Source organism: Tachyglossus aculeatus, chromosome 26, assembly GCF_015852505.1.
Source record: "Tachyglossus aculeatus isolate mTacAcu1 chromosome 26, mTacAcu1.pri, whole genome shotgun sequence".
NCBI lineage: Eukaryota > Metazoa > Chordata > Mammalia > Monotremata > Tachyglossidae > Tachyglossus > Tachyglossus aculeatus.
This window is the reverse complement of record NC_052091.1, coordinates 17749698-17776300: the sequence shown is the minus strand read 5'-3', so window position 1 is coordinate 17776300 and position 26603 is coordinate 17749698. Positions and strand designations below refer to the sequence as shown.

Genomic DNA, 26603 nt, shown 5'->3' with positions numbered 1-26603 from the left:
CTATTCCTGCTGCTAGTCTGTTAATATACACTAAGCAATACTGCTTAATATATAGGGTACAGTATCAAAGCTGGTTAGGCCGCGAGGCCAAGGGGTTTGCCGGTATTTTCATTAATATAGACTAATTAACGCTGCTATTCCTGCTGCTAGTCTATTAATATATACTAAGCAATAATGCTTAATATATAGGGTACAGTATCAAAGCTGGTTAGGCCGCGAGGCCAAGGGGTTTGCCGGTATTTTCATTGATATATACTGATTAACGCTGCTATTCCTGCTGCTAGTCTGTTAATATATACTAAGCAATACTGCTTAATATATAGGGTACAGTATCAAAGCCGGTTAGGCCGCGAGGCCAAGGGGTTTGCCGGTATTTTCATTAATATATACTAATTAATGCTGCTATTCCTGCTGCTAGTCTATTAATATATACTAAGCAATACTGCTTAATATATAGGGTACGGTATCAAAGCTGGTTAGGCCGTGAGGCCAAGGGGTTTGCCGGTATTTTCATTAAAAGCCTTTCTTTCAAGAGTTTTTAATTTAGAAGGGCCGTTTTCCTTCCGAGCGAAACAAGATCTTTGAAGTCCACTCAGGAGCTAAACTTGCCAGGATCCCTTGGGGAGCGCCTTCAGGAATTGAAAATAGAGAAGAATTGAAATAGAGAGGCAGCGTGGCTCAGTGGGAAGAGCCCGGTCTTTGGAGTCAGAGGTCATGGGTTCGAATGCCGACTCCACCAATCGTCAGCTGTGTGATTTGGGGCAAGTCACTTCACTTCTCTGGGCCTCAGTTCCCTCACCTGGAAAATGGAGATTAAGACTGTGAGCCCCCCGTGGGACAGCCCAATCACCTTGTAGCCTCCCCAGCGCTTAGAACAGAGCTTTGCACGTAGTAAGCGCTTAATAAATGCCATTATTATTATTATTGTTATTATTAAGAGAAGCAGTGTGGCTCAGTGGAAAGAGCCCGGCCTTTGGAGTCAGAGGTCATGGGTTCGAATGCCGACTCCACCAATCGTCAGCTGTGTGATTTGGGGCAAGTCACTTCACTTCTCTGGGCCTCAGTGACCTCATCTGGAAAATGGGGATTAAGACTGTGTGCCCCCCCGTGGGACAGCCCGATCACCTTGTAGCCTCCCCAGCGCTTAGAACAGTGCTTTGCACATAGTGAGCCCTTAACAAATGCCATTATTATTATTAAGAGAAGCAGCGTGGCTCAGTGGAAAGAGCCCGGGCTTTGGAGTCAGAGGGCATGGGTTCAAATCCCGACTCCACCAATCATCAGCTGTGTGATTTGGGGCAAGTCACTTCACTTCTGTGGGCCTCAGTTCCCTCATCTGGAAAATGGGGATTAAGACTGTGAGCCCCCCGTGGGACAGCCCGATCACCTTGTAGCCTCCTCAGCGCTTAGAACAGTGCTTTGCCCATAGTAAGCGCTTAATAAATGGCATTATTATTATTATTATTATTGAAACCAAATCTGACTTTCCGTGTTCCCCCGTCTCACAACCCCTAATTGTAGAGGATGCGAACAGGCCCAGGCGGTTGAGGCCCAGATAGTCATAATTGTGTTTTTAATTGAAAGCCATGTTGGGTTAATAATTTCCTCGAAAATACGAGTCATTCCTGGAAATTCCCACCGGGATGCAGCACGGGGAAGCCGTCGGCCCGGCGGTCTTCCTCATCGGCTTCGTTCGCCGCTCCCCGAAGTTGGGAGGAGAAGGAGAGTGGCGGGCAAGGATTGCGTCTGCCGTATTGTTCGCGCGTCCTCTCCCGGGCGCTTAGTACGGAGCTCTGCGCGCCGTAAGCGCTCACTAAATGCGGTTGACGGACCGGGAAAGGAGGACGGTCTGCTGGAAAGAAGTTCAATCAATCAATCAATCAATCAATCGTGTTTATTGAGCGCTTACTGAGCGCTTGGAGAGTCCAAGTTGGCAACATAGAGAGACGGTCCCTACCCAACAGTGGCCTCACAGTCGAGAAGTTCAATGTGCTCCGGTGAAAGTTTGATTTTCCCATGATCCAATTAATAATAATAGCAACAATAATAGCTGCGGTGTTTGTCAAGTGCTTACGATTCATTCGTTCCTATTTACTGAGCACTTACTGTGTGCCAAGCACCGTACTAAGAGCTTGGGAAAGTACACTAGAACAATAAACAGAGACATTCCCTGCCGGGCACTGTACTAAGCCGCGGGGTGACTGTAAATCATCAATCGTATTTATTGAGTGCTTACTATGTGCAGAGCACTGTACTAAGCGCTTAGCACTGTACTGAGTGCTTAGCACTGTACTAATGTAATGGCATTTACAGTCCCTGTAAGAGAAGCAGCGTGGCTCAGTGGAAAGAGCTTTGGAGTCAGAGGTCATGGGTTCAAATCCTGGCTCCGCCAACGGTCAGCCGCGTGACTTTGGGCCAGTCACTTCACTTCTCTGGGCTTCAGTGACCTCATCTGGAAAATGGGGATTAAGACTGTGAGCCCCACGTGGGACAACCTGATCACCCTGTATCCTCCCCAGCGCTTAGAACAGTGCTTTGCACATAGTAAGCGCTTCACAAATGCCAATTATTATTATTATTATTATTATTATTATTACACTAGAACAGTAAACAGAGACACTCCCTGCCAGGCACTGTACTAAGCCCCGGAGTGACTGTAAATGGCATTTACAGTCCCTGTAAGAGAAGCAGCGTGGCTCAGTGGAAAGAGCTTTGGAGTCAGAGGTCATGGGTTCAAATCCCGGCTCCGCCAACGGTCAGCCGCGTAACTTTGGGCCAGTCGCTTCACTTCTCTGGGCCTCAGTGACCTCATCTGGAAAATGGGGATTAAGACTGTGAGCCCCACGTGGGACAACCTGATCACCCTGTATCCTCCCCAGCGCTTAGAACAGTGCTTTGCACATAGTAAGCGCTTAACAAATGCCAATTATTATTATTATTATTATTACACTAGAACAATAAACAGAGACACTCCCTGCCAGGCACTGTATTAAGCCCCGGGGTGACTGTAAACAGCATTTACAGTCCCTGTAAGAGAAGCAGCGTGGCTTAGTGGAAAGAGCTTTGGACTCAGAGGTCATGGGTTCAAATCCTGGCTCGGCCAACTGTCAGCTGCGTGACTTTGGGCCAGTCGCTTCACTTCTCTGGGCCTCAGTTCCCTCATCTGGAAAATGGGGGTTAAGACTGTGAGCCCCACGTGGGACAACCTGATCACCCTGTATCCTCCCCAGCGCTTAGAACAGTGCCTTGCACATAGTAAGCGCTTAACAAATGCCAATTATTATTATTATTATTATTATTATTGCACTAGAACAATAAACAGAGACACTCCCTGCCAGGCACTGTACTAAGCCCCGGGGTGACTGTAAATGGCATTTACAGTCCCTGCAAGAGAAGCAGCGTGGCTCAGTGGAAAGAACTTTGGAGTCAGAGGTCATGGGTTCAAATCCCGGCTCCGCCAACTGTCAGCTGCGTGACTTTGGGCCTGTCGCTTCACTTCTCTGGGCCTCAGTGACCTCATCTGGAAAATGGGGGTTAAGACTGTGAGCCCCATGTGGGACAACCTGATTACCTTGTCTCCCCCGCAGCGCTTGGCACCTAATAAGCGCTTAACAAATATGAAAAACTACTATTATGGGGGCTCAGTCTCAATCCCCATTTTACAGATGAGGGAACTGAGGCACAGAGAAGTAAAATGACTTGCCCAAGGTCCCGCAGCAGACAAGTGATGGAGCCGGGATTAGAACCCATGACCTTCTGGCTCCCAGTGTCTGTGCCCTGCTGCTTCTCGTGGGGCTACTAACTGGAAATATTTTGGCACGCAAATAGCGTTTTTTGAATTTTTAGTTGGTGGGGGTTTTTAGTGATATTTATTTGTTAAGAAGCAGTTTAATGATATTGTTAGAGAAGCAGCGTGGCTCAATGGAAAGAGCCCGGGCTTGGGAGGGAGAGGTCATGGGTTCCAATCCCGATGTCACCAATTGTCAGTTGTGTGACCTTAGGCAAGTCACTTAACTTCTCTGGGCCTCAGTTCTCTCATCTGTAAAATGGGGATAAAGACTGTGAGCTCCCCGGGGGACAACCTGATCGCCTTGTATCCTCCCCAGCGCTTAGAACAGCGCTTGGCACATAGTAAGCGCTTAACAAATGCCGTTATTATTATTATTATTAGGTGCTTACTGTGTGGCAAACACTGTTCTAAGCGCTGAGGTAGGTACAGGTTAATTAGGTCGGACGCAGTCTCCATCCCGCGAGGGGCTCACAGTCTAAATAAAATTTGGAAATCTTCCCCCTGTAGACTGTAAGCCCCCTTCTAGACTGTGAGCCCACTGTTGGGTAGGGACTGTCTCTATATGTTGCCAACTTGGACTTCCCAAGCGCTTAGTACAGTGCTCTGCACACCGTAAGCGCTCAATAAATACAATTGATTGATTGGTTATGGCCAGGGAACACGTCTGCTACTTCTGTTGGAAGGTTCTCTCCCAAGCGCGCTTAGTACGGTGCTCTGCACAGAGCAAGCGATCGATAAATCAATCAGTCGTATTTATTGAGCGCTTACGGTGTGCAGAGCGCTTGGGAAGTACAAGTTGGCAACATATATCGGTATAAATCGACAAATCCCATCGATTGATTGATTGATCCCCATAGCGATGACATAAAATCCGAGGCCCATTTTTGTTTCCACCCCCAACCCGTGCCGTGACCTCTTGTCTAATGTTTTCATTCATTAAATGTATTTCCTAAATATGATTGATTGATTGATCAATCAATCCATCGTATTTATTGAGCGCTTACGGTGTGCAGAGCACTGTACTAAGCGCTTGGGAAGTACAAGTTGGCAACATATATCAATATAAATCGATAAATCCCGTAGATTGATTGATTGATCCCCATAGCGATGGCATAAAATCCGAGGCCCATTTTTCGTTTCCACCCCCAACCCGCGCTGTGCCTCTTGTCTAATGTTTTCATTCATTAAACGTATTTCATAAATACGATTGATTGATTGATTAATCAATCAATCAATCAATCGTATTTATTGAGCGCTTACGGTGTGCAGAGCACTGTACTAAGCACTTGGGAAGTACAAGTTGGCAACATATATCGATATAAATAGATAAATCCCACCGATCGATTGATTGATCCCCATAGAGACGGCATAAAATCCGAGGCCCGTTTTTCGTTTCCACCCCCAACCCGTGCTGTGCCTCTTGTCTAATGTTTTCATTCATTAAACGTATTTCATAAATGCGATTGATTGATTAATTAATCAATCAATCAATCATATTTATTGAGCGCTTATGGTGTGCAGAGCACTGTGCCAAGTGCTTGGGAAGTACAAGTTGGCAACATATATCGATATAAATCGATAAATCCCATCGATTGATTGATTGATCCCCATAGAGACGGCATAAAATCCGAGGCCCATTTATCGTTTCCACCCCCAACCTGTGCTGTGACCTCTTGTCTAATGTTTTCATTCATTAAACATATTTCATAAATACGATTGATTGATTAATCAATCAATCAATCAATCATATTTATTGAGCACTTACGGTGTGCAGAGCACTGTACTAAGCACTTGGGAAGTACAAGTTGGCAACATATATCGATATAAATTGATAAATCCCATCGCTTGATTGATTGATCCCCATAGAGATGGCATAAAATCCGAGGCCCATTTTTCGTTTCCACCCCCAACCCGTGCTGTGCCTCTTGTCTAATGTTTTCATTCATTAAACGTATTTCATAAATACGATTGATTAATCAATCAATCAATTGTATTTATTGAGCGCTTACAGTGTGCAGAGCACTGTACTAAGAGCTTGGGAAGTGCAAGTTGGCACCATATATCGATATAAATCGATAAATCCCATCGATCGATTGATTGATCCCCATAGCGATGGCATAAAATCCGAGGCCCATTTTTCGTTTCCACCCCCAACCCGTGCTGTGCCTCTTGTCTAATGTTTTCATTCATTAAACGTATTTCATAAATACGATTGATTGATTGATTGAATAATCAATCAATTGTATTTATTGAGCGCCTACGGTGTGCAGAGCACTGTACTAAGCGCTTCGGAAGTACAAGTTGGCAACATATATCGATATAAATCGATAAATCCCATCGATTGATTGATTGATCCCCATAGCGATGGCATAAAATCCGAGGCCCGTTTTTCGTTTCCACCCCCAACCCGTGCTGTGCCTCTTGTCTAATGATTTCATTCATTAAACGTATTTCATAAATACGATTGATTGATTAATCAATCAATCGTATTTATTGAGCGCTTACAGTGTGCAGAGCACTGTACTAAGAGCTTGGGAAGTGCAAGTTGGCAACATATATCGATATAAATCGATAAATCCCATCGATTGATGGATTGATCCCCATAGCGATGGCATAAAATCCGAGGCCCATTTTCCGATGGCATAAAATCCGAGGGGAGTGTTTGAAGCCCTACTGAGAGCTCACCTCCTCCAGGAGGGCTTCCGCAGCCCCTGTATAGATGTTTGGACAGATTTATTACTCTATTTTACTTGTACATATTTACTATTCGATTTATTTTGTTAATGATCAATCAATCAATCAATCGTATTTATTGAGCGCTTACCGTGTGCAGAGCACTGTACTGAGCGCTTGGGAAGTACAAGTTGGCAGCAATGATGTGCATCTAGTGTTACATCTATTTATTCTGATGACACCCGTCCACATGTTTCGTTTTGTCTTCTGTCTCCCCCTTCTAGACTGTGAGCCCGCTGTTGGGTAGGGACCGTCTCTAGATGTTGCCGACTTGGACTTCCCAAGCGCTTAGTACAGTGCTTTGCACACAGGAAGCGCTCAATAAATATGATTGACTGAATGAATGAATGAATGAAAGGAAGGCAGGGAGGGATTACAGTCAGGGCCCATCCCTAGGTTGGGTTAGATTTCTGCCAAACCATGGGGTTTGGTAAAATTCACAGTGGGAAAACCAGGCTATGCTGGAGGTAATGTGAAAAATAGGAACTGGCTTTGGTATTTGTAGAAACCTAAGAAATAATAATAATAATATAATTATTATAATAGTACATATATTAATAATAGTATATAATAGTATATACTAGTATAGTATATAGTGTATATAGTATAGTATATATACTACTATATACTATACTAATTACTAGTATATACTATATACTATACTATATTAATACTATACTAATAGTATACAGTATATAATAATAGTATACAATTATATAATAGTATATTATATAATAGTACAGTGCTCTGCACACAGTAAGCGCTCAATAAATACGATGGAATGAATGAATGAAAGGAAGGCAGGAGGGATTATTGTCAGGGCCCGTCCCTAGGTAGGGTTAGATTTCTGGCAAACCATGGGGTTTGGTAAAATTCACAGTGGGAAAACCAGGCTATGCTGGAGGTAATGTGAAAAATAGGAACTGGCTTTGGTGTTTGTAGAAACCTAAGAAATAATAATAATAATGTAATTATTGTAATAGTACATATATTAATAATAGTATATAATAGTATATACTAGTATAGTATATAGTGTATATAGTATAGTATATATACTACTATATACTATACTAATTACTAGTATATACTATATACTATACTATATTAATACTATACTAATAGTATACAGTATATAATAATAGTATACAATTATATAATAGTATATTATATAATAGTACAGTGCTCTGCACACAGTAAGCGCTCAATAAATACGATGGAATGAATGAATGAAAGGAAGGCAGGAGGGATTATTGTCAGGGCCCGTCCCTAGGTAGGGTTAGATTTCTGGCAAACCATGGGGTTTGGTAAAATTCACAGTGGGAAAACCAGGCTATGCTGGAGGTAATGTGAAAAATAGGAACTGGCTTTGGTATTTGTAGAAACCTAAGAAATAATAATAATAATATAATTATTATAATAGTACACATATTAATAATAGTATATAGTACTATAGTATATATACATATATAGTATATATATATATATATAGTATATATACTTACAGTGCTCTGCACACAGTAAGTGCTCAATATATACGATTGATTGATTTTCTAATGGCAAGAATATAGAATATTGGGCAGCGGGGATATCATGAAGAGGGAGGGAGGAGTTTCTTGGGCCCACTGTTGGTTGACAAGGGTCTGGATGAAGTCAGGTTTTTTAATCTTTTGGTGATGAGCCATTTACTGTCTCTTCGCATGTGTTACCAAATCCATATTGTGGAAACTAGACCGTAGTTAAACTCGAGGCTGCTAGCTCGTCTTCTAGACTGTAAGTTTGTCCTCTCGACTGAAAAAATCGTCCCCATGACTGAAAAATCGTCCTCTCGACTGAAAAATCGTCCTCTCGACTGAAAAATCGTCCTCTACACTGTAAACTCACCCTCTACACTGTAAGCGCATCCCTTACACTGTAAACTTGTCCTCTAGACCGTAAAATAATCCTCTGGGCTGTAAACTAGTCCTATACATGGTAAATTCGTCCTCTGGACCGTATGCTCGTAGCCGAGACTGTAAGATTGTCGTGTAGACTCTAAGATTGTCATTTAGACTGTAAGGTAGTCATCTACACTGTAAAATCGTCCTCTAGACTGTAAGCGTGTCCTCTACAGTGTAATTTCATCCTCTTGACTGTAAAATAATCCTCTAGATTTAAATTTGTCCTCCGGACTGTAGGTGTGTCTCCTACACTCTAATCTTATCCCCTAGTACAGTGCTTGGCATATAGTGAGTGCTTCTAGACTGTGAGCCCACTGTTGGGTAGGGACTGTCTCTATATGTTGCCAACTTGGACTTGCCAAGCGCTTAGTACAGTGCTCGGCACACAGTAAGTGCTCAATAAATACGATTGATTGATTGATTGATTAACAAATGCCCTAATAGAAAAAAAGGAGGAAATTTCCCAGGCAATTTAAGGCAGAGCTACCATTCTTTAAACCCTTTCCTTCTGGATCGAAGACCACTAGGGCCTATATGTATATATGTTTGTACATATTTATTACTCTATTTATTTATTTATTTTACTTCTACAGATCTATTTATTTTATTTTGTTAGTATGTTTGGTTTTGTTCTCTGTCTCCCCCATTTAGACTGTGAGCCCACTGTTGGGTAGGGACTGTCTCTATATGTTGCCAACTTGTACTTCCCAAGCGCTTAGTACAGTGCTCTGCACACAGTAAGCACTCAATAAATACGATTGATTGATTGATTGGTGAGTTACCCCAATTTTCCGTCTCCCCACCCCCAACCCTATTGCCCTAGCGACAGTTCAGACCGTAACTAACCCCTCCGGGCTGGGAGCATACTACGTGAAATGCTGGTTGTGAACAGAGAATGTGTCTGTTCGCTGTTTTGTTGTACTCGCCCAAGCGCTCAGTACAGTGCTCTGCGCACAGTACGCACTCAATAAATACGAACGAAGGAATAGCAGGGTGCATTGTTACAGATACAAAGCAAAACATGTTTCATTGCCTGTCTCCCCCTTCTAGACCGTGAGCCCGTTGTCGGGTCTCTATATGTTGCCGACTTTTACTTCCCAAGCGCTTAGTGCAGTGCTCGGCACACAGTAAGCGCTCAGTAAGTACGGTTGAATCATCATCATCATCATCAATCGTATTTATTGAGCGCTTACTATGTGCAGAGCACTGTACTAAGCGCTTGGGAAGTACAAATTGGCAACATATAGAGACGGCCCCTACCCAACAGTGGGCTCACAGTCTAAAAGGGGGAGACAGAGAACAAAACCAAACATACTAACAAAATAAAATAAATAGAATAGATAGGTACAAGTAAAATAAATAAATAAATAAGTAGAGTAATAAATATGTACAAACATATATACATATATACAGGTATATACATATATGCAGGTTGAATGGATGAATGCCCCCGATTAATCGGCTCCTTCTTTTCTTCTTTGCAGAAGTGTTTTCGGCGATCATTAGCGTCCTTTTGGTGTACGTACTCATGGGTTTCCTCCTGTTCGAAGCCGTGCAAAGGACTCTCCACCCGAATTATGAAATTAACGGAGATGTGATGCTCATAACGGCTGCAGTTGGGGTCGCAGTCAACATAATGTAAGTTCCGTTTCCTGGCCTTTTCCCCCTCAGTTCAGTGCTCAAGCGTGGTCGGTCAGTCAGTCATATTTATCGAGTGCTTACGGCGTCAGAGAACTGTATTAAGCACTTAGGACAATATAATAGTCACGTTCCCTGCCCACAACGAGCTGACAGTCTAGAGGGGGAAACAGACATTAGGAGAAATTAATAAATGACAAATATGGACGTAAGTGCGGTGGGATGAATGAAGGGAGCGAGTCAGGGCGACGCAGAAGGGAGAGGGAGAAGAGGAAAGGAGGGTTTAGTCAGGGAAGGCTTCTTGGAGGAGATGGGCCTTCAGTAAGGCTTTGAAGCGGGGGAGAGTAGTCGTCTATTACGTCTTAGTAAGCGCTCAATAAATACGATTGAATAAGTACAGTGCTGTGCACACGGTAAGCGCCCAATAAATGCGATTGATTGATTGAATATGGGGAGGGAGGGCATTTTCAGGCCAGAGGCAGGACGTGAGCGAGAGGTCGGCGGTGAGCTAGGCGACGTGGAGGTACGTGGGGACGGTTAGCGCTTGAGGAGTGAAGTGTGCGGGCTGGGTTGTAGAAGGAGAGAGGTAAGTAATCAATCAATCAATCGTCTTCATTGAGCGCTTACTGTGTGCAGAGCGCTGTACTAAGCGCTTGGGAAGTACAAGTCGGCAACCCATAGAGACAGTCCCCACCCAACAGCGGGCTAAGGTTTGAGGCAGCAAGGTGATCGAGTGCTTTAAATCTGATTTACTAGTCACGGTCTTGGGACGGAGTACGGAGAGATGGGCCGTCGGTCTGTTCTAGTCGGGCACAGCTACTGAGTTTGGGGTGTGTAATTTAAAAAAAAAAATACACGTAGCACTGGCAAACCAACATTTTTCAGATCTAAAACCTGCCCCATTTCAGGCCCCAAATTCTTACGTGGAGTCGGAAGTTCAGAAGCAGTAAGACAGGAATAATAAGCTCAATTAATCATATTTATCGAGCGCTTACTGTGTGTGGCGCACTGTACTAAACACTGGGGTGAGTACAATATTACAGACGTGTTCCCTGCCCACGACGAGCTTACAGTCTAGTTGGGGAGACAGATGGCAGTTGAAATAAACGACAGATATGTACGGAAGTGCGGTGGGGCTGGGAGGGGGGATGAATAAAGGGAGGAAGTCAGGACGGCACAGAACCCTCCTTCCCCTCCCCACAGCACTTGTATATATGTTTGTACATATTTATTGCTCTATTTATTAATTTTACTTGTACATATATATGTTTGTACATATTTATTACTCTATTTATTTATTTTACTTGTACATATCTATTCTATTTATTTTATTTTGTTAGCATGTTTGGTTTTGTTCTCTGTCTCCCCCTTTAAGACTGTGAACCCACTGTTGGGTAGGGACCGTCTCTATATGTTGCCAACTTGTACTTCCCAAGCGCTTAGTCCAGTGCTCTGCACACAGTAAACGCTCAATAAATACGATTGATTGATCCTACTTATTTCATTTTGTTAATATGTTTTGTTTTGTTGTCTGTCTCCCCCATCTAGACTGTGAACCCACTGTTGGGTAGGGACCGTCTCTATCTGTTGCCAACTTGGACTTCCCAAGCGCTTAGTACGGTGCTCTGCACACAAAAAGCGCTCAATAAATACGATTGAATGAATGAAGGAATGAGAAGAAGAAATGGGAGCTGTCTGCTCTCTCCTCTTCCGTCCTCCTCTCAAGGCCCAGTATTTTCATATCCACCCACGGGCCTCATACACCTTTCCTTCTTTCCTCCCTCCTTCAGTCAGAAGAGCAATCCGGTCAGAAAGAGTCAAGGGGCTGAATTTGGCGTTAGCAATAACGTAATGTAATGTAATAATGGCATTTGTTAAGCGCTTACTATGTGCAAAGCACTGTTCTAAGCTCTGGGGGGGATACAAGGTGATCAGGTTGTCCCACGGGGGGCTCCCAGCCTTAATCCCCATTTTACAGGATGAGGGAACTGAGGCTCAGAGAAGTGAAGTGACTTGCCCAAGGTCGCACAGCAGACATGTGGCGGAGCCGGGATTCGAACCCATGACCTCTGACTCCCAAGCCCGGGCTCTTTCCACTGAGCCACGCTGCTTCTCTAGACCCTTATTATCCCCCTCTCCATCCCTCCCGCCTTACCTCCTTCCCCTCCGCACAGCACCTGTATATATGTTTGTATGTATTTATTACTCTATTTATTTGCCTGTATATATGTTTGTGCATATTTATTACTCTATTTATTTATTTATTTTACTTGTACTTATCTATTGTATTTATTTTATTTTGTTAATATGTTTGGTTTTGTTGTCTGTCTCCCCCTTCTAGCCTGTGAGCCCGCTGTTGGGTAGGGACCGTCCCTAGATGTTGCCAACTTGGACTTCCCAAGCGCTTAGTCCAGTGCTCTGCACCCAGTAAGCGCCCAATAAATACGATTGATTGATTGATTTTCAAGCGCTTAGTACACTGCTCTGCACACAGTAAGCGCTCAGTAAATATGATTGAATGAATAAATACGGTTGATTTTTTTTTAATGGCATTTATTAAGCGCTTACTATGTGCAAAGCACGGTTCTAGGCGCTGAGCACTGTTCTAAGCGCTGATTCATTCATTCATTCAGTCGTATTTATTGAGCGCTTACTGTGTGATTGATTGATTGATGGAGGGAGGGCATTCTAGACCAGAGGCAGGACTCGGGCGAGAGGCCGGCGGCGAGACGGAGGAGATGGAGGGACAGCGAGAAGGTTAGGACCATGCCGGACCCGCAGTGGGCACTCAGTACATAGGATGGGTGGATTCTTTGTAACCGAGAAAATAGTCATTTGTTGTTGTTTTGTTTGTTGTTTGAAACACCAGAATGGGATTCCTGCTGAACCAGTCCGGCCGCCGACACGCTCATGCCCACGCGCCTCCGTCCCACCGTCGTCCTCCAGATTCGGGGCAGGGCCAGGGCCCCGGGCACGACAGCCTGGCAGTGAGAGCGGCCTTCGTCCACGCCCTGGGGGACTTAGTACAGAGCATCGGGGTGCTGGTGGCCGCCTACATCATCCGCTTCAAGGTACGCCAGCAGCGCGGCTCGGTGGGAAGAGGTCACGGGTTCGAATCCCGGCCGGGCGGCTTTGCCCAAGTCGCTTCACTTCCCTATTCTATTTATTGTATTTTGTTAGTATGTTTGGTTTTGCTCCGCCTTCTAGACTGTTGGGTAGGGACCGTCTCTCTAGGTTGCCAATTTGTACTTCCCAAGCGCTTAGTACAGTGCTCTGCACACAGTAAGCGCTCCGTAAGTACGATTGATGATGACTGTCTCTATATGTTGCCAACTTGGACTTCCCAAGCGTTTAGTCCACTGCTCTGCACACAGTAAGCGCTCAATAAATACGGTTGATTGATTGATTGATTCCCTGGGCCTCATCCGGAAAATGGGGATGAAGACTGTGAGCCCCCCCGTGGGACCACCTGATCATCTTGTAACCTCCCCAGTGCTCAGAACAGTAGTAAGTAAGCACATAGTAAGCGCTTAATAAATGCCATTATTATTATTATTCTGTGGGCCTCAGTTCCCTCATCCGGAAAATGGGGATGAAGACTGTGAGCCCCCCGTGGGACAGCCGGATCACCTTGTAACCACCCAGTGCTTAGAACAGCACTTTGCACATAGTAAGTGCTTAATAAATGCCGTTATTATTATTCTCTGGGCCTCAGTTCCCTCATCTGGAAAATGGGGATGAAGACTGTGAGCCCCCCGTGGGACAACCGGATCACCTTGTAACCACCCAGCGCTTAGAACAGCGCTTCGCACATAGTAAGTGCTTAATAAATGCCATTATTATTATTCTCTGGGCCTCAGTTCCCTCATCTGGAAAATGGGGATGAAGACTGTGAGCCCCCCCATGGGACCACCTAATCATCTTGTAACCTCCCCAGCACTTAGAACAGTAGTAAGTAAGCACATAGTAAGCGCTCAATAAATGCCATTATTATTATTATTCTCTGAGCCTCAGTTCCCTCATCTGTCAAATGGGGGTGAAGACTGTGAGCCCCCCATGGGACAACCTGATCACCTTGTAATCTTCCCCAGCGCTTAGAACAGTGCTTTGCACACAGTAAGCGCTTAATAAATGCCATTATTATTATTATCATTATCATTATTAATCCCCATTTTACAGATGAGGGAACTGAGGCCCAGAGAAGTGAAGTGACTTGCCCAAAGTCACCCAGCTGACAACTGGCGGAGCCAGGATTCGAACCCATGGCCCCTGACTCCAAAGCCCGGGCTCTTTCCACTGAGCCACGCTGCTTCTCAAGGATAGATCCTCAAAGTATATAGAAACCAAACCATTTTTTATGGTATTTATTAGACGCTTCCGACGTGCCAGGCACTGAACGAAGCGCTCAGTCGGATACAAGGATGATCAGGTTGGACGCAGTCCCTGCCCCACGCTGGGCTCGACAGTTTTAATCCCCATTTTCCAGATGAGGTCACCGAGGCCCAGAGAAGTGAAGTGACTTGCCCGGGGCCGCACAGCAAGCAAGTGGCGGAGTCAGGATTGGAACTCGGGTCCTTCTGACTCCCAGGCTCGGTAGTCCGTGCCGCTTCTCCTGACGGAAGTCCGCCCCGCCTTATAATCGGCACGGAAGCGGCGTGGCTCAGTGGAAAGAGCCCACGCTTGGGAGTCAGAGGTCACGGGTGATAATCCCGGCTCCGCCACTTGTCAGCTGGGTGACTTTGGAGAAGTCACTTCACTTCTCTGGGCCTCAGTGACCTCATCTGTCAAATGGGGATTGATAATGACGGCATTTATTAAGCGCTTACTATGTGCAAAGCACTGTTCTAAGCGCCGGGGAGGGTACAAGGAGATCAGGTTGTCCCACGGGGGGCTCACAATCTTAATTTTACAGATGGGGATTAAGACTGCCATGTGGTACAATCTGATCACCTTATGTCCCCCCCAGCGCTTAGAACAGTGCTTTGCACATAGTAAGCGCTTAACAAATGCCATTATTATTATTATTATTATTATTATTATTATTATTATTATTATTATTATCTCTGAGAACAGAGTTCTCTGGGGGACCCCAAAGCTGAAGTGTGGTATGGACAACTTAGAGGAACCAAAGGTGACCGCTAGAAACGTTTAAAAGTGACAGGGGAAATAATTCAGAGGAAAGATGAAAAACCGGGATTTCATTGCTTGGAGGGTGTGAGAGGACTTAATTACGGACCTCAAGGGTGTGAAGGAATATGGTATGAGTGATGGTGAGCTCACCCATTTTGGGGAAGCAACACGTGGCTCAGTGGAAAGAGCCCGGGCTTTGGAGTCACAGGTCATGGGTTCAAATCCCGGCTCCGCCGACTGTCAGCCGTGTGACTTTGGGCAAGTCACTTCACTTCTCTGTGCCTCAGTTCCCTCAGCTGTAAAATGAGGATTAAAACTGTGAGCCCCCCGTGGGACAACCTGATCACCTTGTAATCTCCCCAGCGCTTAGAGCAGTGCTTTGCACATAGTAAGCGCTTAACAAATACCACCATTATTATTATTATTATTATTATTAGTGGAAAAAGTGTGAGCCTGAGAGGTTCCAAACCCGACTCTGCCAGTTGCTTGCTCTGTGACCTTGGGCAAGTTACTTCACCTCTCTGGGCCTCAGTTTTCTCAACTGTAAAATGGTGATTAAATCCCTACTCCCTCCTACTTAGAGTGTGAGCCCCATTTGGGACAAGGACCGCGTCCAACCTGATAACCTTGTATCGCACTTCACTGCTTAGGACAGTGGTTGAGAATAAGTGTTTAACAAATACTGTTTTTTAAAAAACAAACAGCCCCCCCCCCCCGAAAAAAAAATTATGAGGGATATTTCATAGGAAATATTTGATAGAAAGTGATAAAAATTAATAACCGTGGTGTTTGTTCAGCACTTACTGTGTGTCAAGCTTGTACAAGATTGAAGTCATTAGGAAGATTTTTGGTTGGGTGGAAACACACTGAAGTGCATGGGAGTCAGAGAACCTGGGTTCTAATCCTGCCCGCAAATTGTCTGCTGCGTGACCTTGGGAAAGTCACTTTACTGGGCCTCAGTGACCTCATCTGGAAAATGGGGATTTAAGGTTGAAGGACAGGAACTGTGTCCTGCTGCGTGACCTTGGGAAAGTCACTTTACTGGACCTCAGTGACCTCATCTGGAAAACGGGGATTTAAGGTTGAAGGACAGGAACTGTGTCCAACCTGATTAGCTTGTATCTATCCTAGTGCTTAGTACACAGCAAGCACTTAACAAACACCGCAATAATTATTGGAGCATCAGCAAAGAAAACAATGAAAGCACCTTTGGAGAGCTTTAAAATAAGGTTCCAGTGTTGTGTTTCTGGGATGGTTTGAATGTAGCTTTTCCTGAAGGCAGGGGAGTGTACTAGATGACCTCTCAAAGGGTCCTCCAGGCCTCTGATTGGGTGATATGGCAAATTTTGATAAGTATATATCTCAATATAGATCTCTTCCCTTAATTACAGCTTCCTGGAGATACCGGAGAGGAAATCTCATATTCATTTTTCATGTCTTTTAAGTGTTTGTCTCTACCAAACGTTCTGTTTCTGTCCCATTTAAAAAAAAAAATCAAAAAAACTTTATCTGTTTCCTTTTAGCCAGAATACAAGATTGCGGACCCTATCTGCACTTATATATTCTCAGTACTTGTGGCGTTTACGACACTGCGAATCATATGGGACACTGTAGTAATTATACTGGAAGGTAAGAACTGTGGAAAGGTGATTGCTTTACCTCCGTTTTTATCCCTGTCACCTGGGAGCCCATTCAGTCATATTTATTAAGCGCTTACTGTGTGCAGAGCACTATACTTAGGTCTTGGGAAAGAACAATACAGCAATAATAATAATAATAATGGTATTTGTTAAGCGCTTACTATGTGCAAAGCACTGTTCTTAGTACAGTGCTCTGCACACAGTAAGTGCTCAATAAATACGATTGATTGATTTGAACATAGAAATTTATATATTATATATATTATATTTTACATAGTAATTTATTTATATATATATATAAATGTATTTATTTTACTTGCACTATCTATTCTATTTATTTTACAGATGATGATAATATGTTTTGTTTTGTTCTCTGTCTCCCCCTTCTAGACTGTGAGCCCGCTGTTGGGTAGGGACCGTCTCTATATGTTGCCAACTTGGACTTCCCAAGCGCTTAGTACAGTGCTGTGCACACAGTAAGCGCTCAATAAATACGATCGATTGATTGATTGATAGTCGAGAGGAGGGAAATGCCTGGAAGTGGACAAGTCCGAGCCCTTAACGTTGCTCAGGTCTGGTGGTTTCAAAGGTAATCACGTGCTGGATCGTGAACAGCGCTTAGAACAGTGCTTTGCACATAGTAAGCGCTTAACAAATACCATCATTTTTTATTTTTTTTCCTGCGGCCTGAATCCTCAGGTTTTCCGCGGTCGGTTTCAGAGCTCCCTCTCGGATTGCTGAACGATCGGCAGCGCAGCCCCGATCCCCGAAACTACTAATTTTCCGAGAGCGGGTTCTCCTGTCATCTCCCTCGTTGCCCCCACTGACCGGGGGAGAAATTGGAAAGGTTTTCAAAGGAATCTCGCAGGACCGGTATTCTAGAGATTTTAAATTCTTCTTCCCGTTCCTTTGGTGGACTTCAAAGGGGGGAGAAAAAAAAACTGGATGTTTGGCATTCGGCCTTTGGGCGAAATAAGCATTTTTTAGTTTTAAAGGGTCGGATTGTAATGTTCGCTATGTAATCAATCAATCAATCGTATTTATTGAGCGCTTACTGTGTGCAGAGCACTGTACTAAGCGCTTGGGAAGTACAAGTTGGCAACAGATAGAGACAGTCCCTACCCAACAGTGGGCTCACAGTCTAAATAGCGCTTAGAACAGTGCTTTGCACATAGTAAGCGCTTAATAATATCATTATTGCAGAGAAGCAGCATGGCTCAGTGGAAAGAGCCCGGGCTTTGGAGTCAGAGGTCATGGGTTCGAATCCCGGCCCTGCCAATTGTCGGCTGTGTGACTTTGGGCAAGTCACCTCACTACTCTGGGCCTCAGTCACCTCATCTGTAAAATGGGGATTCAAACTGTGAGCCCCCCCCCGTGGGACCACCTGATCACTTTGTAACCTCCCCAGCGCTTAGAACAGTGCTTTGCACATAGTAAGTGCTTAATAAATGCCATTATTATTATTATTATTATTATTATTATTATTATTATTATTATTATGTGCCTCGCTGAGGGGGTGGAATGGAAGAGTTTTTAAATTCAATAAAGAATTTGTGGTAAGTGTAAATCAACTGGGGTCAATGATGTCAATCAGTCAATGGTATTTATTGAGTGCTTATTATGTGCAGAGCACTGTAGTAAGCACTTGGAAGAGTCCAGTGAAATAATAATAATAATGATGATGATGGCATTTATTAAGCGCTTACTATGTGCAAAGCACTGTTCTAAGCACTGGGGAGGTTACAAGGTGATCGGGTTGTCCCATGTGGGGCTCACAGTCTTAATCCCCATTTTACAGATGAGGTCACTGAGGCCCAGAGAAGTGGAGTGACTTGCCCAAAGTCACCCAGCTGACAAGGGGCAGAGGCGGGATTTGAACCCATGACCTCTGACTCCAAAGCCCGGGCTCTTTCCACTGAGCCATGCTGCTTCTCTGATGATGTCAATCAATCAGTGGTATTTCTTGAGCACTTACTATGTGCAGAGCACTGTAGTAAGCACTTGGAAAAGTCCAGTGCAATAATAATAATAATAATAATTATGATAGCATTTATTAAGCGCTTACTATGTGCAAAGCACTGTTCTAAGCGCTGGAGAGGTTACAAGGTGATCAGGTTGTCCCACGGGGGGCTCACAGTCTTAATCCCCGTTTTACAGATGAGGTAACTGAGGCCCAGAGAATTGAAGTGACTTGCCCAAAGTCACACAGCTGGCAATTGGCGGAACCGGGATTTGAACCCATGACCTCTGACTCCAAACCCTGTGCTCTTTCCACTGAGCCACACTGCTTCTCTAGCCAACGAGAATTAGCAGACTCGTTCCCTGCCCATCTTGAGCGTACAGTTTAGCGGGGGAGATATACATTAATATAATCAATCAATGGTATTTATTGAGCGCTTACTGTGTGCAGAGCACTGTAGTAAGCGCTTGGAAGAAGCCAGTGCAAGAGAATCAGCAGACACGTTCCCTGTCCATAATGAGCGTTCAGTGTAGTGGGGGAGATATACATTAATATAATCAATCAATGGTATTTATTGAGCGCTTACTATGTGCAGAGCACTGTACTAAGCGCTTGGAAGAGTCCAGTACAAGAGAACTAGTAGACACGTTCCCTGTCCATAACTAGAAAAGCAGCGTCGTTCAGTGGGAAGAGCACAGGCTTTGGAGTCAGAGGTCATGGGTTCAAATCCTGGCTCCGCCACTTGTTAGCTGGGTGACTTTGGGCAAGTCACTTCATTCATTCCATCGTATTTATTGAGCGCTTACTGTGTGCAGAGCACCGTACTAAGCGCTTCACTTCTCTGGGCCTCAGTTCCCTCATCTCTAAAATGGGGATGAAGACTGTGAGCCCCCCGTGGGACAAACTGATCACCTTGTAACCTCCCCAGCGCTTAGAACAGTGCTTTGCACATAGTAAGCGCTTAATAAATACTCATTAGAGAAGCAGAAGCAGCGTGGCTCAGTGGAAAGAGCCCGGGCTTTGGAGTCAGAGGTCGTGGGTTCAAATCCCGGCTCCGCCACTTGTCATCTGTGTGACTTTGGGCAAGTCACTTCATTCATTCAATCGTATTTATTGAGCGCTTACTGTGTGCAGAGCACTGTACTAAGCGCTTCGCTTCTCTGGGCCTCAGTTCCCTCATCTGTAAAATGGGGATGAAGACTGTGAGCCCCCCGTGGGACAAACTGATCACCTTGTAACCTCCCCAGCGCTTAGAACAGTGCTTTGCGCATAGTAAGCGCTTAATAAATACTCATTAGAGAAGCAGAAGCAGCGTGGCTCAGTGGAAACAGCCTGGGCTTTGGAGTCAGTGGTCATGGGTTCAAATCCCGGCTCCGCCGCTTGTCAGCTGGGTGACTTTGGGCCAGTCACTTCACTTCTCTAAGTGCTTAGTACAGTGCTCTGCACATAGTAAGCGCTCAATAAATACGATTGATTGATTCTCTGGGCCTCAGTTACCTCATCTGGAAGATGGGGGTTAAGACTGGGAGCCCTCCGTGGGACAACCTGATCACCTTGTAACCTCCCCAGCACTTAGAACAGTGCTTTGCACATAGTAAGCGCTTAATACATGCCGTCATTATTATTTACTGTTATTATGGACAGGGAACGTGCCTGCTAATTCCTTGCACTGGACTCTTCCAGGCGCTTACTACAGTGCTCTGCACGTAGTAAGCGCTCAACAAATACCATTGACTAGCTTACTTTCTAGAGGGGGAGACAGACTGTGAGCCCACTGTTGGGTAGGGCCCGTCTCTATATGTTGCCAACTTGTACTTCCCAAGCGCTTAGTACAGTGCTGTGCACACAGTAAGCGCTCAATAAGTACGATTGATTGATTGATTGATTGGTTGATAAAAAGCTGACACTCTTTTTGAAATTCTAGGGGCGCCCAGCCACTTGAACGTAGATCATATCAAAGAAGTCTTGATGAAAATCGAAGATGTTTATTCAGTGGAAGATCTAAATATCTGGTCTCTCACCTCAGGAAAAACAACCGCCATCGTGCACCTACAGCTCAGTAAGTTATCGGACGCGGTGACGCTTCACACCGAGCACTCAGTACAGCGCTCTGCACACAGTAGGCGCTCAATAAATGCGACTGACTGAGTTGAGTGAATTTTGTTGGGCGTGGAGCGGTACTGAGAAGCCTTAGCATTTTACTTTTAGTTAGGTAGAAAGACGTGTCCGTTTCGGGAATTAGGGATATCAGTAATCAGTCGTATTTATAATAAGGGATATCAGTAATCAGTCGTATTTATTGAGCGCTTACTGTGTGCAGAGCACTGTACTAAACGCTTGGGAAGTCCAAGTTGGCAACATATAGCGACGGTCCCTACCCAACAGCGGGCTCCCAGTCTAAAAGGGGGAGACAGACAACAAAACCAACCATGCTAACAAAATAAAATAAATGGAATAGATGTGTACAAGTAAAATAAATAAATAAGTAATGGAAGGAAACTTTCAAAGCAGGTTCAAGATGAGGTAAAATGTTCGTTTTTAAATCAGAGGAACAAAATCAATCCACAATCCCCTTTTAGACTGTGAGCCCACCGTTGGGTAGGGATTGTCTCTATTTGTTGCCAATTTGTACTTCCCAAGCGCTTAGTACAGTGCTCTGCACACAGTAAGCGCTCAATAAATACGATTGATGATGATGATGACAAGGGTTAATATGTGCATTTTTCTGTGAAAGAAAAGGTTGATTTGGATGATTTCTAGTTTGCTTTTATTATTCCCACGGATAGGAGATTTTTCATAAGCAGAATACTGTCACCGTTAGCTTTTTCCCTCTTTTATCATCTCTCCCGTGGGTCAGTCAGTGGTATTTATCACTTAACAGGCGCAGAGCAGTGTACTGAGCGCCGGAGAGTTCTTGACTGTAAGGTCGTTATGGGCAAGGAACGTGTCTGCTGATTCTCTTGTAGTCAGGCAGTCACTTTTAGACTGTGAGCCCACTGGTGTGTTGCCAATTTGTACTCCCAAAGCGCTTAGTACAGTGCTCTGCACATAGTAAGCGCTCAATAAATACGATTGATGATGATGATGATGGTGGGTAGGGACTGTCTCTATATGTTGCCAACTTGGACTTCCCAAGCGCTTAGTACAGTGCTCTGCACACAGTAAGCGCTCAATAAATACGATTGATGGTGATATTTAGTCAGTGCTTACTGTGTGCAGAGCACTGTTCTAAGCATTTGGGAGAGTACACTAGAAGAATCAGCAGCCACATTCCCTGCCCACATCAAGTTTCCCGTCTAGAGAGGAAGAAAGACTTTAATAGACATAAATAAATTACAGATATGGACGGAAATGCCGTGGGGTTGGAACGGGGGATGAATTAAGGGAGCAAGTAAGGGCGGCGTAAAAGGGAATAGTCTGTTTATTGCTCAATTGCACTTTCCAAGTGCTTAGTACAGCGCTCTGCACGCAGTAAGCGCTCAATAAATACTTTGAATCACTGAAAAGAGGAAAGGAGGGCTTCTTGTAGGAGATGTTTCTTCAGTAAGGCTTTGAAGGAGGGGTAGAGTTTGTTCTGATCCCTTCCTTCCTCTCCCCCTCGTCCCCCTCTCCATCCCCCCCATCTTACCTCCTTCTCTTCCCCACAGCACCTGTATATATGGATATATGTTTGTACAGATTTATTATTCTATTTATTTATTTATTTCACTTGTACATATCTTTTCTATTTATTTTATTTTGTTAGTATGTTTGGTTTTGTTCTCTGTCTCCCCCTTTTAGACTGTGAGCCCACTGTTGGGTAGGGACCGTCTCTAGATGTTGCCAACTTGGACTTCCCAAGCGCTTAGTACAGTGCTCTGCACACAGTAAGCGCTCAATAAATACAATTGATTGATTGTTTCTGATGACTTGCCACCCGTCCACATGTTTTGTTGTGTTGTCCGTCTCCCCTCTTCTAGACTGTGAGCCCGCTGTTGGGTAGGGGCCGTCTCTAGATGGTGCCGACTTGGACTTCCCAAGCGCTTAGTACAGTGCTCTGCACACAGTAAGCGCCCAATAAATACGATTAAATGAATGAATGAATGAATTGTACTGGCCCAAACACTTAGTAAAGTAATCTGCACCCATTAAGCGCTCGGTAAGTATTATTGATTGGGTACGATATAACAGTCAGTAGTGCCCACAAGGAGCTTACAGTGTAGAGGAGGAGCCGACAATAAAACCAATTAATGATGATGATAATGGCATTTATTAAGCACTTACTATGTGCAAAGCACTGTACTAAGCACTGGGGAGGTTACAGGGGGATCAGGTTGTCCCATGGGGGGCTCACAGTCTTAATCCCCATTTTACAGATGAGGTAACTGAGGCACAGAGAAGTGACTTGCCCAAAGTCACACAGCTGACAATTGGCGGAACCGGGATATGAACCCATGAACTCTGACTCCAAAGCCCATGCCCTTTCCACTGAGCCACGCTGCTTCCCCACTGAGCCATGCTGCTTACAGATATAATAATAATAATAATAATGATGGCATTTATTAAGCGCTTACTCTGTGCAAAGCGCTGTTCTAAGCGCTGGGCGGGGGGATACAAGGTGATCAGGCCGTCCCACGTGGGGCTCACAGTCTTCATCCCCATTTTCCAGATGAGGGAACTGAGGCTCGGGGAAGTTAAGTGGCTCGCCCGAGGTCACGCATTAGCCAGGTTTCATCATCATCATCATCATCATCAATCGTATTTATTGAGCGCTTGCTATGTGCAGAGCACTGTACTAAGCGCTTGGCAACACATAGAGACAGTCCCATGACCTCCGACTCCAAAGCCCAGGCTCTTTCCACTGAGCCACGGGGGCTGAGAGAGGGATGAGAAAATCCGCTTTGAACGTTCGGTCCGTCCACGGTATTTATTGGGCGCTTACGGTGTGCGGAGCACTGTACGAAAGGCTGGTATTTACGTTGCATCTTGGTTTTTTTTTTTACTTTCCCCCTCTCTCCGTTTTGGCGTTTCAGCTCCAGGCAGTTCTCCCAGGTGGGAGGAAGTCCAGTATAAGGTCAGACACTTGTTGCTGAACACATTCGGGATGTACCAGTGCTCCGTCCAGCTTCAGAGCTACAGGCCGAAAAGGAACAAAACCTGCGCGAACTGTCTGAGCAACTTCAGTGCCTAATTTTGTACCCGGAGGGCGGGGAGCTCCCGCTGCCTCACCTCCGCGGAAATCGCGGTCAAAGACTCCCAAGCAATAAAAAAAGAAAACGCCAACTGGAAACGGGCCAAGGGTTCGGAGCGGTGTCGCCGAAAGCGCGGGTTTTCACCTAAAAAAGCACAAACGCCCCGTTTGACATCGCCCTTCAGCGATCCTTTAATGGTGATGATTCTTTCCTCTCCAAACCACGACGTTACCAAGATGCCGTCTGCAGGACGAAGCGATCCCGCAGATGCCTCGTGGAAAGCGAAGGAGACTCTCAGCAAGCCGCCTAGGTAGAGAATCTACCGCCAAGGATAAGCGCTTAGTACAGCGCTCTGCACACCGTAAGCGCTCGATAAATACGACTGATCGATAGGGAATCGAAACGACCGAGGACTGAAGTCTGTGATGAGCGGCCTAGAAGCCGACACCCACTAAATCGGCCGATCTTTGTACCTGTTTGTCCACCTGTCGTAGAAGGGTCTGTTCGGCGTGGAATAATAATAATAATAATGGCATTTATTAAGCGCTTCCTATGTGCAGAGCACTGTCCTAAGCGCCGGGGAATTTACAAGGTTGTCCCACGCGGGGCTCACGGTCTTCATCCCCATTTTCCAGATGAGGGAACTGAGGCCCGGAGAAGTGAAGGGACTTGCCCACAGTCACGCAGTTGACAAGTGGTGGAGCCGGGATTTGAACCCGTGACCTCTGACTCCAAAGCCCGGGCTTTTCCCACTGAGCCACGCTGCTTCTCGGAAAGTAACGGCATCGTGAGTAGACGTGAGCACGAAGGGGTTTGAGAGAATGTTTTCTCGCGTAATAATTGAGAATGTCGTATGTTTTATAAACAGCCTCCTCTTTTTCCGGGTGTCCTGAGGTTTTTTAATATTAACACTGACGTTTGGTTTGCGCAGAACAAAACCCTCTGAACTGATACATAAGCCGTAATGATGGCGGCGATTGAGTTGCTTTTCCATTGTGGTAATGTGCATTCTTTTTTTAAAAAAAAATGATATCTGTTCAATCAATCAATCAATCGTATTTATTGAGCACTTACTGTGTGCAGAGCACTGTACTAAGCGCTTGGGAAGTACAAGTTGGGAACATGTTAAACGCTTACTAGGTGACGACCACTGCACAAAGGGCGGAGACGGAGACAAGCTGATCAGGTTGGACGCATTCCTTGTCTCAGAGAAGCGGCGTGGCTCCGTAGAAAGAGCCCGGGCTTTGGAGTCCGAGGTCCTGAGTTCAAATCCCGGCTCTGCTAACCGAGCCCGGGCTTTGGAGTCGGAGGTCCTGAGTTCAAATGCCGGCTCCGCTAACTGTCAGCTGTGTGACTTTGGACTGTGCGACTTCACTTCTCTGGGCCTCAGTGCCCTCATCTGTAAAATGGGGATTAATACTGTGAGCCCCTTGTGGGACCACCTGATCAGCTTGTAACCTCCCTAGCGCTTAGAACAGTCCTTTGCACATAGTATGCGCTTAATAAATGCCATCATTATTATTGTTATTATTACGTGGGGCTCACGATCTTAATCCCCGTTTTCCAGATGAGGGAACGGAGAATCGATCAATCAGTCAATCGTATTTATTGAGCGCTTACTGTGTGCAGAGCACTGTACTAAGCGCTTGGGAAGTACAAGTTGGCAACATATAGAGACAGTCCCCAAGTGACTTGTGGCGGAGCCGGGATTCGAACCCAGGGCCTCCGACTCCCTAGGCCCGGGCTGTCTCTGCCAGGCCACGACACTCCTGCTTTCACGAGACAGAGTGAAGTCAGAGGAAAATCTGAAACGCAGGATTTGGGGAGAATCAATCGATCAACCGGTGGTATTTATTGGGCACTTACTGTGTGCAGAGCACTGTACTAAGCGCTTGGGAGGTGGTAGGCACATTCCCTACCCACAGTGAGCTTCCAGTCTAGAAGGGGAAGACAGACATGACTAGGACTAGATGACGGATGTACTTTTTATGAGATTTGTCAAGCGCTCACTAGGCTGGAGCAGATACCAGACGGTCCCACGTAGGGATCACAGTCTTCATCCCCATTTTCCAAATGAGGGAACCGAGGCTCAGAGAAGCCAAGTGACTTGTCCAAGGTCACGCAGCAGGCAAGTGGCCCAGCCAGGATTCGAACCCAGTGCCTCTGACACCCGGGCCCGAGCTCTACGCACCAGGCGCATGTCCCTCAGAATCCCCCTCTACTCCGTCCCCTCTGAGGAAGAAGAAGCAGCATTTTGTATATCATTAAATCTTTAAAAGAATCTAAATAAATTTATTCTTGTTTACAGACTTCGGGCATGTTTGTTGTCCAAAATGAGTATCTCCCAGGTTTTAAGAGGAAGGAATTTGAGACCCCCACAGTCATTTCAAGTCAGACTCTGACCGCATGAAAAGCAGCGTGGCTCAGTGGGAAGAGCCCGGGCTTTGGAGTCAGAGGTCGGGGGTTCAAATCCCGGCTCCGCCAGTTGTCAGCTGGGTGACTTTGGGCAAGTCACTTCACGTCTCTGGGCCTCAGTCCCCCCATCTGGAAAATGGGGATGGAGATTGTGAGCCCCACGTGGGACCACCCGATCACCTTGTAACC

The 26603-nt window shown here is 45.3% G+C and overlaps 1 protein-coding gene across 1 annotated transcript in view; it reads left to right on the top strand.

Annotated features, from left to right (window-relative positions):
- The window catches only part of SLC30A4 (solute carrier family 30 member 4), a 43311-nt gene extending 19298 nt beyond the window's left edge, over positions 1 to 24013 (top strand). Inside the window, exons 3-7 of the mRNA XM_038767244.1 lie at positions 9945 to 10098; positions 12968 to 13169; positions 16752 to 16857; positions 20753 to 20887; positions 23841 to 24013. Coding sequence (XP_038623172.1) covers positions 9945 to 10098; positions 12968 to 13169; positions 16752 to 16857; positions 20753 to 20887; positions 23841 to 23998 — 755 coding nt within the window. The 3' untranslated portion in view covers positions 23999 to 24013. The remainder of the gene's footprint in view (positions 1 to 9944; positions 10099 to 12967; positions 13170 to 16751; positions 16858 to 20752; positions 20888 to 23840) is intronic.
- The last annotated feature ends 2590 nt before the right edge of the window (positions 24014 to 26603 follow it).